The sequence below is a fragment of the Bufo bufo genome, chromosome 3 (genome assembly GCF_905171765.1).
Source record: "Bufo bufo chromosome 3, aBufBuf1.1, whole genome shotgun sequence".
Taxonomy (NCBI): Eukaryota; Metazoa; Chordata; class Amphibia; order Anura; family Bufonidae; genus Bufo; species Bufo bufo.
In genome coordinates, this window is record NC_053391.1 from 590705460 (window position 1) to 590721934 (window position 16475).

The following is a 16475-nucleotide window of genomic DNA, read 5'->3' on the forward strand; positions in this document are numbered from 1 at the left end:
GTATGTCATCTTGACACTTGGCAGCAGTGCTCAATGTTTGTACAACTTTTACTTCTGGATCACCCATAGAAAATTCTGTGTAACCTATACTGGGCGTGATTTCCTTTTTCCAAAGTAACTCTTGGCCTGTGAACCAATTTTAATTTTTCAATTCTGTTACATTTAGGCCTCTTGAAGCATGATATGCTGGGTTATGCTTTGTGTCAATGTGATGCCAATGTTCTGGATTTGTTATTTCCCAAATTTTCTCAACTCTGTTGGCGACAAAGATATGGAATCTTCGAGCTTCGTTGTTTATGTATCCTAGGACAACTTGTGAGTCTGTGCAAAAATATTCTTCATCTATTTTCAACTCCAATTCTTCTACGAGAAACTTGCTTACTGGTGCTGAAACAACTGCTGCTGTCAGTTCAAGCCTCTGGTATTGTCTGAATACTGGAAGGTGCAACTCTGGCTTTCCCCATAACCAGGGCACAGTGTATCTTTTCTTCTCCTATCACTCTGATGTAGGAGCACTGACCATAACTACTATAACTACTGGCATCTGAAAAGTGATGAAGTACTATTTTCTTCACTACATGCTGGAGATTCCCGTCCATCCTCCTGGGCGTATGAAGGAAAGTAGGAGTCTGTTTCTTCACTTCGTACAGATTTGAACCTATGACTACTCTGATTCATATCCTCTTTGTATGCTCTGAGTCTGGCTTCTATGATCTTAACTTCTTTCTGCCTTTTCGAGACTTTTCATCTGTTGGTGCTGTGCTTCATTTCAGCTTCTATTTGATAGCGCTGTGCCTCGATGGCAGCTTCCATCTCAATTTCTGCTCTCTTGACAGCAAGTTGTTCAGCTAATTCCTTTCTTTTGGCTGAAGTACTTGAAGACTCTGATATGTGGGTGGCACTTCTGCTAGCGAAGGAAGTCACACTTGAGATTGTGGTTCCCCCTAAGGACCTAGCATAGTTTCTCATAAAAAGCTCATTCATTTTCTTTCTTGCTTTAACTTCATCATAGTTTGCTGCAGATGAAAGTTCTCTCATGAGCTATACTAAATCTTTAGTGACCGCAGTACATGTGTCCATGTTCCTTACAATATCGTGGGAAGGTTTCGTAGACGACCGCAGATTGACATATGCTGCCATAAGCTCTGATTCAGATTCTTCTACCATCTCTACCATGTCACTTAAGTTCCTTTTTATACTTTCTTGCTTTAGCTTTCTACGAATGTCTTTAATGTATGATTTCCACCTGTCATAAATCCGGGCGAACCTTCCAGCATTTTTGGGGTCGGTTTTCTGGCACATGATGAACATCTTTGTTCATTTGTTTGGGCTAGATTTGTTTGAGGAAAGACTAGTGCTGCATTAGATTCTCCTAACTCAGACAGGTTATTTTGCTGTTAACCTTCTACCCTATCTATCTTTGTATCAGCTAACAGTGGCATGGTAATACTAGACTCGGACATTTTACTTTAAATGCTATAACAATCAATACAAATAATAAGATGCCTTTCACTTTAAATGCAATACTGACAAATGCAGAAATAAATGACTTTCACTTTAAATGCAATACTGACAAAATGCAGAAATAAATGACTTTCAATTTAAATGTAACAGAGTCCGTGTATTACAAACTGTCCTTTGTCTTTTATTCCTGAACATGAAAATGTCACTTTATATTAAAACCTATGTGCAATGATAAGTAATAAGGAAAGCTCTGACCTTATTTTGAAGAGCAGGAACAAATGTAGACTTGCGATGCTCTGCGCTGACTTGCGATGCTCTGTGCAGACTTGCTTTGTGCTGATTTGCGATGCGCTGGCTTGGATACGCTGCTGCAGGCTTTGGGCCTAGTGGCGGGAAACTAGCTGGCTGCAGTACATGGCTTCTTTGTGGATAGCTGTGCGGGCACTCTAGCTTTGGGCTTTGGCCTCCCACCATGCGCCTCTTTCTCTCTCTAGGGATCGCAGGAGGGTTGGCACTCTTTCTGTGACTATTTTGCCTTTGCCATTCTGCCACTTCAAGAGTCGGCTGCAGTTTGACTAATGCACACATTCTATGGCCTCTATGGTAGTTCCGCTGAAATGTCTTTGCTTGCTCACTCAGGGAACAGTTGCTGTGCAGCGGTATATGCTAGCGCTCTGCTGCTCTAATGCGCTCTTTACTGTGCAAGTTGAAGAGCACTATCGCTTCGCCCTCTGAGGGCAATAGTTCCACTGTGGCAGGCGCAGCACTATGAAGTGCCTTTTGCGTTGTCGCATTAGAAGAATTTTGGTATTTCAGACTTTTAGTCTAAGCAGACTGTCTATTACTCTGTAATTCCTCTAGCGCCGTTCTATGGAAACAGTAGGTTTAAAGAGCACACCAAATGCTTGAAATAACTTCTTTATTAACTTCAACTTTTCTTCATATACAGTATAACACTGCCGCCTCCACAACAGATTGTCCATGTACATAACATGTGTTGAAAAGACATCACAAAATGACAGTATGCATAAGATGGTGGTTCAACTGTTCAATCTTGTCATTCAACATAAAATGGTGGATATATTTCTCTCGTGAGTATCTGTACTCTCACTTTAAGTTATTTAAGCACTTTATGATCTCTTTGAGAGGTATATCTGAGGTCTAACTAATAGTTCACTTGCTGAATTTGGTCGCAATTTGCAATATGCAGTTAGCAGTAACTATTTGCAGATTGGTTGAGTATAATCTAGTAGGATTGTATGCAATTTGGATTCCCATATGGAATTTGACTTTGGATTGTGAACTTTGTAGTTTGCAATCGAATTTGGTCGAACTGCAAGTAAAACACACATATAACTGATTCAGTATACAGTTCTAAACACTATATTAACAGTAAGAACATTTTATAACTGTTTTAAAGGGTTTCTGTCACCGGAATTTTCACTATTAAACAGGCTGACATTATGCATGTGAAAATGTCACCTAAATATAACTCAGCATTTCTTTTATTTAAGTATGCCCCCGTTTTTGTGTAATTTTAACTATATGCAAATTAGCCTCTAGGAGCAGGGGGGGTGTTGCACCTGCTCCTAGAGGCTCCGTTTGTCCACCTCATTTCCACGCCCTTTTGTCTTGATTGACAGGGCCAGGCCAGCCTTGGTTCTCCTGTTGGCCCTGTCTGCCATGTAAATCTCGTGCCTGCGCCGTCCCGCCGGCAGCCGACAAGCTTACATGCATAATGTCAGCCTGTTTAATAGCGAAAATTGGGGTGACATAAACCCTTTAAATACCTATTTTGGCCTCTGCTTGACTGCTTCCATAAAACACAGCTCTTAGTGGAGTGAATGTCTGTTCAGCTTCTCTCTCTGGTGAATAATAATTTCTAGCAGCTCCTGCTAGGGAATTTCCCACACAGGGTGTGTGTGAGGCTAGCTGTGATTGCTCTAGACTCCTACCCAGCAACAACAGTTTAACTCTATGCTTTCTGTTGTTTCTGCTGTGTCATTGAGCTAACCTCACATCCATATAATGAATCTTCAAGGCATATTATCTTTTCTGCTTCTGTGAACACAATATATATAACAGTTATATGACATCCAAACATGAAGTCATTGTAAATAACTCTGCTTTTGTCTTTAACACACAAACATGGGAACTGTATTAATGTTATTGGCAGGTCTAGCTGTATAAAGATATAAGCTATGTTAGCAACCTAGGACAGGTCTTAGCTGGACAGCTACACCAACAAGCTGGTTAAACAAATCGAGAATCAAAAGAAGAGGGTAAGGATCACAGACAGTAATCCGATTGAGTTCACGGAAATCCAGACATGGCCGAAGACCTCCGTCCTTTTTTTTAACAAAAAAGAACCTTGCTGCCACTGGAGACTTGGAAGGTCTAATGTGTCCATTAGCCAAACTCTCAGCAATATGCTCTCTCATGGTCAGTCTTTCAGGTTCAGAAAGGTTATACAATCTAGATTTTGGCAATTTAGCTCTGGGAATAAGTTTGATAATCATATTCCCGATGCGGAGGTAAATCCTGGCATCCACTCTCAGAAAATACATCAGCAAAATCAGATATAAAAGAGCGTACTGTCTTTGTAGTTAAAACAGAAAAGGATGTATTCAGACAATTGTCAATGTAATAATCTCCCTAATCCAGAATCTGTCTAGCTTGCCAATCGATGGTTGGATTGTGCTTGCTAAACCACTGTAAACCCAGAACCACCGGAGCAGGGAGACCCTCCAACACAAAACACGAGATAAATTCTTGATGAAAGTCACCCACTCTTAATCTGATATCATGCACCACTTGAGATAAACACTTCTGAGTTAGAGGTCCAGAATCAATAGCAAAAATATATATATATTTTTTTCGAATGCATTTGGTGATAACCCGTGCATACAGACGAACTGAGCATCAATCAAGTTCACCCCGGCTCCACTGTCGATAAACACCTTAATCCCCACAGTTTTTGACTCTAACGCCACCTCAGCAGTCAGGAGAAATCGGGTACTACCAGTCAAAGACAAATGCACATTTTCTGACTCTTCCTCTTTTTGCCATTGAATGTATGGACATACTCTGATAAAATGTCCCTTCTGTCCGCAGAAAAAACTCACTCCCTTCCTATTTCCAGTATATTTAAAAGCGGATCCAGGAGTAGCTTCCCCTAATTGCATGGGTTCGTCCCCAGACATAAACCCAGGAGTAACTTGACCCAAAGTGTCAGAGGAGGACGATACATCATGTGATAGTACGTCCTGAGAGTGGGGGCCTCTAGATCTCTCTCTCAGGTGTCTATCAATGCGTATTGCAAGAGACATAGCAGCCTCCAGAGACACCGGGGTTTCATGAAAGGTCAAAGCGTCCTTCAGCCTCTCTGATAACCCTTCACTAAACTGACTATGGAGGGCAGGATCGTTCCACTCCGTATCTGTAGCCCACCTCCTAAACTCAGAACAATAAATCTCAGTGGAACGATCATCCTGACGAAGGCCACGCAGCTTAGTTTTGGCTAGAGAGGTCCGATCCGGATCGTCATAGATAAGACCCAAAGCTTCGAAAAATTAATCTACCGACCGGAGAGACTGCGATCCAGTCGGCAGAGAAAAAGCCCATGACTGCGCATCCCCCTTAAAGGGAACCTGTCATCAACTTTATGCAGCCCATACTAACATAAAGTAGAGACAGGTGAGTCTTTTTCAGCGGCCTGTCGATTAAACGTTAAAAGTAAGTGGTTGCTGAGAACCAACATCACAATCATTGCAGACTGGGCCTGGAAAAGAGTCACGGCAACCTGAGAAGAGTCATGATTATTCATGAATTCCTGCTCTCCCCGCCCACCTGCTGATGACTGACAGTCTTCTACCTAGTTTTCTCCCTTTTTCTCTAGGAGAGAACTGCCAATCATCAGAGATTATGAATAACCATGACTCTTCTCAAGTAGATTTGACTCTTTTCAAGGCCTGTGCTGCAATGATTATGATGCTGGTTCTCAGCAACCACTTACTTTTAGCTCATGAGTGACATACTTCTGAAATCAGCATTTCTGTCACTAATTTATGCTGCCCTCAGTGAGGTCAGCATAAGGGTCCATTCATATGTCCGTAAGTGTTTTGCGGCAATGTGCATTCCGCAATTTGCGGATCGCACATCGCCGGCACTATAATAGAAAATGCCTAATCTTGTCCGCAATTGCGGACAAGAATAGGACATGTTCTATTTTTTGGCGGAAACGGAAGCATGGATGCGGAAGTGCGGATCCTCAAATGCGGATGCGGACAGCACATTCCGGCCCCATTGAAAATTGCGGAACGGATGTGGACCCATTTTGCGGACGTGTGAATGGGGCCTAAAGTGGATGACAGGTTCCCTTTAAGCAAGGAAATATCCACACCGACTCACTGTTTCTCACCCCCAGATGAGTTTGCTTTAGCCTAAAATACAGTTTGCACTCCTTCCTAAACAAAATAAATTATCACGTCCCCCAGAGAATCTGTCTGGGAGGGCAACTTTAGGCTCCAGATAGGCCTGGTCTCCACCACTACAACCATGACCAACAGCCTGTGATCTCTGCATCTGCAGGACGGTCGTGCGGAGGTCAGCTACCTCCAAAGACAGCCCTTGCAGCTGATCTGCCAGTGCAGCAATAGGATCCATGGCTGCATACAAACAAACAAAAAAAAAATGCCGGTTTTGCCGGTTTATAATGTCACACTTCGGGGTGGGAGGGAAACACCACACCGAGCATAGGAGGGAAGGGGGAAACAGGGAATCAGGCCTGAGAACTAGGGAAGGAAGATGGACACCTCCTAGTGAAAACCCTAACCAAAATCCTGACTGACTACCAGTATTAACAGACCCCAAAGGTAGGTGAGTTCATACGCAGGAATACCTAGAGTCCTATTTAGCCCTATGGGACCCTGGAACTAATGTCAGGGACGAGACTACCTGTTCCTCCAAAAGGAAGAACGAACAGGAGTCTACTTCAGGCCTAATACAAACAATAGGGAAATGCAACACACAGAACCCAAACAAAATACAAAAGGGAAAGGAAAGACCTAACTTCAAAGAGGCTATGGAAGCACCAGAAACTCAGCCGAGATCCAACCACAAATAATCCACAGGCACAGAAGCTCTAAACTGCACAGCATAGTGGAAGAAGCAACTATAAATAAGGAAGGTTAAATGACCACATAAGCAACACCTGGAGGCAAGGGGTGTGTGCCATTACCAGAAACAACAGAGACACCTATTGATCCACAAGGAAAATCTGGCAGATCAAACCACGTGTTGCCAGTCTCACAGATCTCCTGCCATTCACTGTCGCCGGGACGTCCGTATGTCTCGGTACGTCCGTGACAACTTTCTTTCCTTTTACAATCCAGTTCTGATTTTGGTCTGATGCTGTCAGGTGCACTTGGTCCTTGTGCGTGCACATATATAGAGACTCATCAGGCTTCACAAAACTGCTGCTGTGCAGGAGGCAAATGTGGTGGCCAAGAGAGGAAGCTGGACACATAGGTTAGTGTACTGACAATCAGTATTAAACTTCACTCCTCCGTTTGCGGCGATTATCAATTTTGGCCTGGCAGAATTTTCAGACCCAGGTCATATAATCACAATGCTGTGCCATACCACAGGTGCTGACTAAGCAGTTTTGGGATGGTTTGGTATGATGGTATGAACCAATACTGGTAAGGGGTTTTGTGGTGCACAGTATAAGATCAATATGAAATTCTGGTGCTTGTTTCCTTGTATAAGGAGCTCTCTGTACACTCTTGTTGTGTGACCCCATTAACTCCTGATATACTTTGTAGGTCACTTTAAAAAGTAACAAAATATATAACAATATATTCCAAATTCATATACTAATCAGCATGATCTTTGAAGGGCTTATTCAGCTTGGAATATCTGTGGTGAAATCAAAACTCACCTGCTTTTCAGCGTTCTGTTCTGACTCCCTAGGTTCCTCCCACTTCCATTATTGTCTATCAGCTTCTGCACAGACAGGGTCACTTGCGCTGCTGCAGCCATTGACTGGCTTCAGCAGTGATGAATCCCCAAGCAGTGACCCTGTCCATGCAAAAGTTGACAGAAGGGGACCATAAGACCAGAGAAAGGAGGCAGCAGCCAGAATGAAGTGGTGGGGAGCAGGTGAGTATGGTTCTCTCCACGAATATTGAATCTGGAAACCCCTTTTAAGAAATTTAGAGGAGGTACTAGAATTATTCTTTGAGAGCATAATGTTTTATGTTGGCTCAGCCAGAGTGGTGCACTTCAGAAAGCCGAAATTATATGCTCGAATTTCCTAGTAACAAATTGATTGGCTAAGAGACAACCGTGACCAAATTCATGAGGTGTCATTGACATAATTCTATTTCTTACAAAGAAATGTCACGTCATGTCATTTGAGGACATTTATGCATTCGCAACACTGTAAGCCAAGCTAATATAATAAAGGTATAAAGGTACAATTTTACCTGTACTGTTTTACATCAATTAGCAATCATTCTTTTCATTACTGTTTTCTGGATAATATCATGTCAAAAGTTGAAGGAAGAATTTGTGACATCATTGAATTTGTGACATCAGCAAAAACACCTAACATTGATGAAGTTGTGGTTTTATTAACAGCTGTGCAAATTATGTTACATTTCCACCTTTTTTAAAACAGTAGTGTGGTAGACCATGCTCTTCTGTCCAGCAAAAAAGTTGGAAACAAACAGCAAGCAGGTGAAAAAGTCTGAAGATTAATCCTTTGGACTCTGTTTTACTAAAGTGAACGTATTCATCGTGGTTTACATTTGAATTACATTTTTGTGTACAGTATTTAAACATATACAGGTACCCACCACAGAAAGACGAGAAGAAGGCTAAAAAACACTAAACCCAGCCTAAAATATCAGGCTATGCTGCTGGTGTTAGATTTCTTTTTTTAAACTGATTGATGCCGTTTAGAAACATTCTGAAATAAAAACATGATAAATTAGCCTTATAGATTCTGGTTTTGCAATTTTCATCATCAATTGACAGGAAATAACAGACTATCACTTACTAATAGCGATTGTTATGTGGAATGCCCCATTTTCCTGCACTCCATTGCCGTCACACGATTTTTATACTGTGTTGGTTCTCTATCCTGATGACATCACTTCTGCATCTAATGCGTGGCAAGGCCTGTAGGGCTCTGCCCTGTGGACACAATGTCATGAATGGTCTTGCCTCTGAGGGCAGTGTTCCTGCTCATTCACCTGAACGCTGCCGTGTAGATGTGGTATCAGCACTGATGCTATGTCTTAGGCCTCATACACACGGCCGTTGTTTTGGTCCGTATCCGAGCTGCAGTTTTTGCAGCTCGGATGTGGACCCATTCACTTCAGTGGGGCCGCAAAAGATGCGGACAGCACTCCGTGTGCTGTCCGCATCCATTGCTCTGTTCCGTGGCCCTGCAAAAAAAAAAATAACCTGTCCTATTCTTGTTCTTTTTGCGGACAAGAATAGGCAGTTATATCAATGGCTGTCCGTGCCGTTCCGCAAATTGCAGAACGCACATGGGCGCCGCAAAACGCACAACGGTTGTGTGCATGTAGCCTTAAGGTAGGTTTTTCAGCAGGACTTCAAGCAGGCCTGGATCTTGGATGTTCGAGCTGGGAGGGGAAGGAGAGGCAGAGACCTGATGCCACTGAAGTCTTTGAGGGTAGTGGTAGTACTCACAGTTGGTGGCAATCTCTATTCTGGTATGCCCTAGGGCTTTGCAGTGACTAGAGTGAACATCCTTTTTTTTCCATCAGGGCACACTCTGGTATTGGGGCTGCTCCTCTCTGGTGGTAATTGGGGGTGCCCTTGATGATGAACAGCTTGGCAGGGGACTGGTAGATGTTTGGTGTAGTCATTGGCCAGAACCACACGTTGAACTAAGCAAAGACTTTACTGAACCAAAGATAGAGTAGTTCATATAGCAATAAAAGGCACAGTTCAAAAGTCAGTTTCACAGTATAATCCTCTCCCATTAGCTGTATATAGGCAGCAACAGTGATGGCACTTGTAGTACTACCTGGCACTCTCTATCTAAAGACACATTGCATCCACACATTGCTACCATAGGCTGCTAAGACTTTACTGCTGTGAGGAACACTGTTCTTCACATTTAGACACAACCTCACCAGTTGTATTACTAAAACTTGTATCCTGCAGTGGACACTACAGACATTATTGCATTAGTATTATTGCCTGCCATAGGTTCTGTTGGAAGTGGCTTTAGCGCCATCCTGGGTAATTCAGCACACGGTCCTGGTTTCAGGTGAGCCATTGCTCTCGCTATCACCTTTACGGCATTTTGACTCTGGTGTCTTACCACACCTGGTCTCTATCTCTTGGTCTGTTGTTTATCTTACCGCATTTGCCAAACATACCTTGTTTACTGCCGTGTGGGTTTGTTTGCTGACCATTGACTCACCTGTGTACTTTAGCTTCTACACTGCTTGTGGTTCAGAGGCTGGCCATTGTGCCTACTATTTTCCTTTGATCCATACATATATGTTACACTACTGACCTGTGTGCTATCCCAGGGTGGCGCTCTTTCTCTGCCTCCATTCACTTTGTAATAGGCATTATATTTATTGGCTTCCTTATTTATGTACTTTTTAATCATGTTCAAATAAAATATATTTAACGGAACGCCTAGCACCCCGACCGGGTACCTCCGTCGATAGGTGCTCCTAGTGCTTCCAGAGGACTCCAAGCACTCCACTTGACACCGTCAGCACTGCAGACCCCACGAACCGCCGAAGCTTGGTGGAGGTCTCGCCGTCTCCTACCCACCCTGGACCTACGACAAGGCTCCAGGCTCCAGTGGGTGAATCTCTCCTAAATGCAGAGAGCAGGAACCAGGAACAAGCTCTTACAAGAGCTTATACTCAGGGGAGTATTGTGATATAGCAATCCCCAAGAGTGTAGTTATCCCATCCCCCAAACATGAGCCAAAACTTCATGAAGGTATAAAAACAGGAACTCTTTATTTTAACACACAAGCATTATATGCACATCTTCCAACAAGGTTACCACCCACAGAGTTTTGTAAAAACAGCCAATAACCACGTACAATACACTCAGACACTCCCACACAAAATCCTCCCCTCTGCCCGTGACAGAATTACCTCACATTGGATTGATACAATAATCACAGGCAGGCGAATACACAATATCCTCTGTCCTGGAGACAACCGAGAAGTAATTCAATTATCTCTCAGGACAAAGGACATCGCCAATACACACATAGAGACAATGGAACAGACCTCCCTACTCAACGTATACAATGTCCCACCCTTTTCAATACACATAGACATTTAACATCCCAAAATGGCACGAATTAGACAAGGGTTCAAGTTAGTCCAAGTCCTTTGTGAACAAAAGAGGCCTGGCTGATGAGAGGGCCCATAATCCTGGGGCAAGAGGCTAGTAGCCAGGCCCCTCCAAAACCCAGTGGCGAGGTTGGTTTCGCCACAATATATTTTTACTTTTTGGTACTATGAGCTCCATTTTCTCTTGTTTTTACTATCAGACAGGAGCCTCAGAGAAAAAAATGGTGCACCCTCTTGTCATTAGCACGGCCCAGCAACAGTATAAGATTAGTCACTGTGATGTTGCAGCCAGAGCCACTACCACCCTCATCCTCCATTCTTGTTCCTTCTGGCCTGCCTCAAAAGCCTGGGGTTAGGTTTATATGCAGAATGCTGATGAAGCTGTATCTAGAAGTATTTAAATGTGGCGTCATGCAAGTGTCTCTTTTTATTCCGCTCACAAGAAACTGGCCTTTATCTTAAAAGATAAATCAGTCACTCTGCAAATGTTTCCTTCATATCCATACCGCCACTTATCACCTGAATAGCAATGGGGATTGTTCAGAATGCCTCGTTACATTTCCATGTCAGTGACATTTCTATAGTTCCGGAGCAGAATACAAAGTATATTAGATGGTCTGCCGCTAAATGGGCGACTGTGTGTTTGCAGGGTGTTGCTTAGCAACCCATTGGAAGGCCCATTGTTATCTGTGATTTAAGGCTCTATCTATATACATACAAATGACACCCAGCTACAGGTCATTTACTGGAATTCTGTTTTATGCAGATTATTTGTACGTGGGCACAACCAGGGACTCTACAGTCCCTCTTTTCTTCCTGCTAGCACTATTTTATAGGATTTTATATATTCAAATTTTTGTTAATACCCACATCTAGTATTGGATTTAATGAGTACAACCTCTTTTATCCAAAGTATTATGCTTTTGGTGCTTTTGGTGCTTTTGCTGCAGTGCAGTTTTACGCTGCCTGCCGTATAATCCGTTCTTTAGGAACTGTCACATTGCCATGGCAGACACATGTGGTACCTCTGGAGAGCAGGACTTTTCTCCCAGGTCATATACAAATCCTGCAGCATCGACGTCTTTGGGGAGGTGGGGATAATGTGTGCAGGCACTGATAACCTGTTAGAGTCACCGAGGGAGGTTCTTCCATGGATTAGAGGTATACCATACTCTATCTCCTTCACTAACACGCGTACAGATCCCTCTGCAGAAGGGGCCGGCGTCTTGCTTCATGCTATAGCTGCTGCTATTAGTCCCCCCCCCCTCTGCTGCCCACATTTATCCATCACAGCGCAAGGAGAATGGACTGATTTCCCTGAAGGACGCAAGGGAGACCACAGAACATGTGAGAGAAAAATCATTTGCATGAACCCGTTCCTTGCTGGCACAGATCTGCCCTGGCAGCTTAAGGTTGATCCTCCTCTTGTCGTTTTTGTATATTTCAGTGTCTGTGTTTAATAAGGCAGCGCTCGAACATCAGTGCTTGTTGTTGGAGCCTTTCTTGATCTGTCCATCGCTGTCCATCAGTTGTGTTGCCCTTCTTGGTCTTCCTCCCATGTTTACTATCAGTTTTACCGGTGAGCAGCCACAAATGTGCAGGTCCTGTATGTAAACCAGGGAAGTCGCCGGTCATGTCATATGTAACTGAACCTTTCACCCGATAGAGAAATTCGATTTGGCATCAGTGACGTACCTACATGATGAAATAAACCTGTATATCATAGGACTGACATGTTTTATTTTTTCTTCTTTTGCACAGGAATGATGGAGTCACCCAGTGTAGAAAAAGATTTGCTAGAGGGATGCACGTCTCCATTCGAGCTGAAATCGAACCCAAGCAAGAAGATGTGGGTCAAACTGAGAGCTCTGTGAGTACCCCGGCATACCAAGGGTTAAGGGACTTCCTTCCCCACATGCGCAGACCACCCATAGGAATCCCATCTTTGCTGATAAACAGTGATTTCCTGCAAAACAAAAGCATTCTGCACAAACCTCCAATCACATGAGAAAAACGATTTCACCCGACGCGTTCGGGGTGCACTCGCTCCTCGTCTTTCTTCGAGGAGTATGCTGCATTTAGCACAATTATTTTTCCATGCATATAAGTGAAGGCGGCCATGGTAGTGCACTAATGCTAACATTACCATGGCAACCTCCAGTGTAAGATTCTGATTAACCCCTTGATCATAACCTGCTCTGTCGCCTCTGCAGATAAAGCTCTAAGTGTCTATTACGTGCCCTGTGTCTTTCATGTGTCAAATGCTATTGCTGATAATTCATGCCGTTACTCAGGATATGCTAATCTGTAGACTGCCGGCGATGTCCCTGCTTCATGCATTGTTATTGGCACATATGAAAAGTACAGTCTTCAGACTGGGAGGACGAGGTGGTTGTGTCTTCAATGTTGGAATTTATCCCGCAATTTTATATATAAGGAACTGGTTTCACACCAGCAGAGCATAAGAGTAATTGGAATTAAATCACAAATTCAGCATTATGACTTGAACTTTCTTATTAATATTACATTCCATTACAATCCTTTATCGTATGTTTGTGCAATCGTCATTTACTGAAAGTGAATCTTTTCCAGACGATCCCTCTTTATCCTACGTTCACTATACAAATAAATGACTGGTTCCTATGGGTTATTTCAGTATTTGGATAATTCAGCCATGGAATTTGTCAAGACAGATGTTGTATAGTCAGAAGCATGGACCACACATGGCCACTTTGGATGGAAACAATTTGTGCTGATGCTCTACTGGCCTTATCTGTTCAGTCAAAGGTGTACAGGGGAGCGCCTATCATTGTCTCTCCCACCTTTCCCCTGAATTTCCATTGCCTTTGTCTTTCCAGTCTTAGGCTTCTTTCACATTTGCCGGGATTTGTCTGGACAAAAAACATTCAGTTTTTTTTCTTGGCCGAAACCTGGCGTATTTGCTGGGTAGCGGCCGGGTCTGTGCCATACCTCATTATAGTCAATGGGGCTGGCGGCCATTGCGGCAACATCTGGCAATGCCGGATCTGGAGAATTCTGGCAGGCTGTTCTGTGCCGAAACAGCCTACTGGAGAGCTGTGCCACAAATGTGAAACTAGCTTGAGAGAGGAAATGGCAGATGCTCCCAGGGACACCATTGATTGTACAGATAGGGTCAGTAGGGTACTAGCAAAAGGTGTTTGCATCTAGGCTGACCAGTTGTATGACCCATGCCGCTGTCTATACTTCATCTTTCATACATATTCCATGGCTGAATTACCCAAATACTGAAATAACCCATAAGGGACCAGTCACTTCTTTTTATAGTGAATGTAGGCTTAAAAGGGATTATCTGGGTGGGTTCACTTGGATAAAAGTCTTGCAGGCTGTTATAGAAATGCTCATATAGAAGGAGATTCTTCACTGTAAGAGCAGTGAGACTCTGGAACTCTCTGCCAGAGATGGTGGTGATGGTCAATTCACTAAAAGAGTTCAAGTGGTTATTGACACTAGATTTCTGGAGAAGGGTCATTGATGCAGGGAGTTGTTCTGTTGTCATATTTAGAGATGAGAAGGAAACGTGTGTCTAAAATGAGAAACATAGGCTCCTACGTACCTCACGGGAATCTTACAAAGCAACATTGTAGGATAATTGGCTGAACTGGATGGATGAAATGTATGTCTTTTCCAGTCTTAACAGATGAGTTAGGCTAGATTTACATATGCAGCCAAATTCTGTTTTTCTGCTCCAGTATAATGGGACCACCAGACCCACCACCAGTGCTGAAGGATCCCATTAACTATAATGGGTTCTGTTGGGTTTCCGTTATGAATTCCGGCATTCTGCCAGTCAAAATAGTGCTGCATGCAGAGGCATATTTTCCTTTTTTTTTGCAAAAATATGTGGCGGAGGTCCTGACAGGATGTGATCCTAGCCTTTACTATGTTGCTATGAGCACGCCACTAAATGTGTCACCTTAAATTATTATGTCCCTTCACTTTGGTGACAGCCTTTAGCATCCACTTTGAGTCACAACTGTAGGTAGTTTTTTTTTATTCACTGTTTTACTGCTTCTTTTGTGTCCCTCCTTGAGAAACTCTCCTTGATCCCTCTTGGTGAGTTTGCTCAGAAGATGAAGCCTGTTACTTCAAGCGTGTTGTACCAAAAGCTCTGCATCCTTCCTGATCAGCGTGAAGACCATAGGCCAACCTGCGGCTCTACAGCTGTTGTAAAACTGCAACTCCCACCATGCCTTGCTGTAGGCTCATAGCCGTAGGCAGTCTGGGCATGCTGGAAGTTGTAGTTTTGCAACAGCTGGAGAGCCGCAGGTTGGCCATCCTTGCTATAGGTTAATTAAATTATAGATATTTTATTGTAAGGTGGACAAGAGGGTTTTAATTACATATGCAATAACTGAGAACATGTCAATTTGATTGCAACAAAATGAATTCTGCTAGACTGAGACAGGATCTGATTGTCATCAGTCTTCAACATTTGAGACCCAGCATCATCTTTGACATAGATGGATCAGGGATTGCCAGACAGATAGCTGGACAGATAAGAGATGCTCCATGCTGTAGCATTTTATTCACATTGAGCTAATAACTAATGTTCAGGTATGTGAACTTAGACTTATGTATGCATACAGTGAGGAACAGAAGTATTTGAACACCCTGCGATTTTGCAAGTTCTCCCACTTAGAAATAATGGAGGGGTCTGAATTCACATTGTAGGTACATTCCCACCCTGAGAGACAGAATAAAAATAAATAAATCTGGAAAACACATTGTATGATTTTTAAAGAATTTATTTGTCTTGCACTGCTGAACATAAGTATTTGAACACCTTAGAAAATCAGTGTTAATATTTGGTACAGAAGCCTTTGTTTGCAATTACAGAGGTCAAATGTTTCCTGTAGTTCTTAACCAGGTTTGCACACAGTGCAACAGGGATTTTGGCCCACTCCTCCACACAGATCTCCTCTAGATCTGTCAGGTTTCGGGGCTGACGCTGAGCAACACAGAGTTTCAGCTCCCTCCAAAGATGTTTTATTGGATTTAGGTCAAGAGACTGGCTAGGCCACTCCAGAACCTTGATATGCTTCTTACGGAGCCACTCCTTGGTTACAATGGCTGTGTGCTTCGAGTCGTTGTCATGTTGGAAGACCCAGCCACTACCCATCTTTAATGCTCTGACTGAGGGAATGAGGTTGTTGGTCAAAATTTCACAATAAATGGCCCCATTCATCCTCTCCTTAATACAGTGCAGTCGTCCTGTCCCCTTCGCAGAAAAGCACCCCCAAAGCATGATGTTACCACCCCCATGCTTTACAGTAGGGATGGTGTTCTTGTAATGCAACTCATCCTTCTTTTTCCTCTAAACACGACGAGTGAAGTTTAGAGCAAAAAGTTCTACTTTGGTCTCATCTGACCACATGACTTTCTCCCATGCCTCCTCTGGATCATCCAGATGGTCATTGGCAAACTTCAGACGGGCCTGGACATGTGATGACTTGAGCAGGGGAACCTTCCTTGCAATGCATGATTTGAAACCATGATGGCGTAGTGTTCTACCGACAGTGGCCTTTGAAACTGTGGTCCCAGCTCTCTTCATGTCATTGACCAGCTCCTCCCTTGTAGTTCTGGGCTGATTCCTGACCTTTC

At 43.3% G+C, this 16475-nt stretch overlaps 1 protein-coding gene across 3 annotated transcripts in view; it reads left to right on the forward strand.

Moving 5' to 3' along the window:
- Positions 1-16475, forward strand: part of PDE1B (phosphodiesterase 1B) — a 382256-nt gene that overhangs the window by 29818 nt on the left and 335963 nt on the right. For all 3 annotated transcript variants that reach the window (XM_040425861.1, XM_040425860.1, XM_040425863.1), the window contains exon 2: positions 12594-12702. In XM_040425861.1, coding sequence (XP_040281795.1) covers positions 12594-12702 — 109 coding nt within the window. The remainder of the gene's footprint in view (positions 1-12593; positions 12703-16475) is intronic.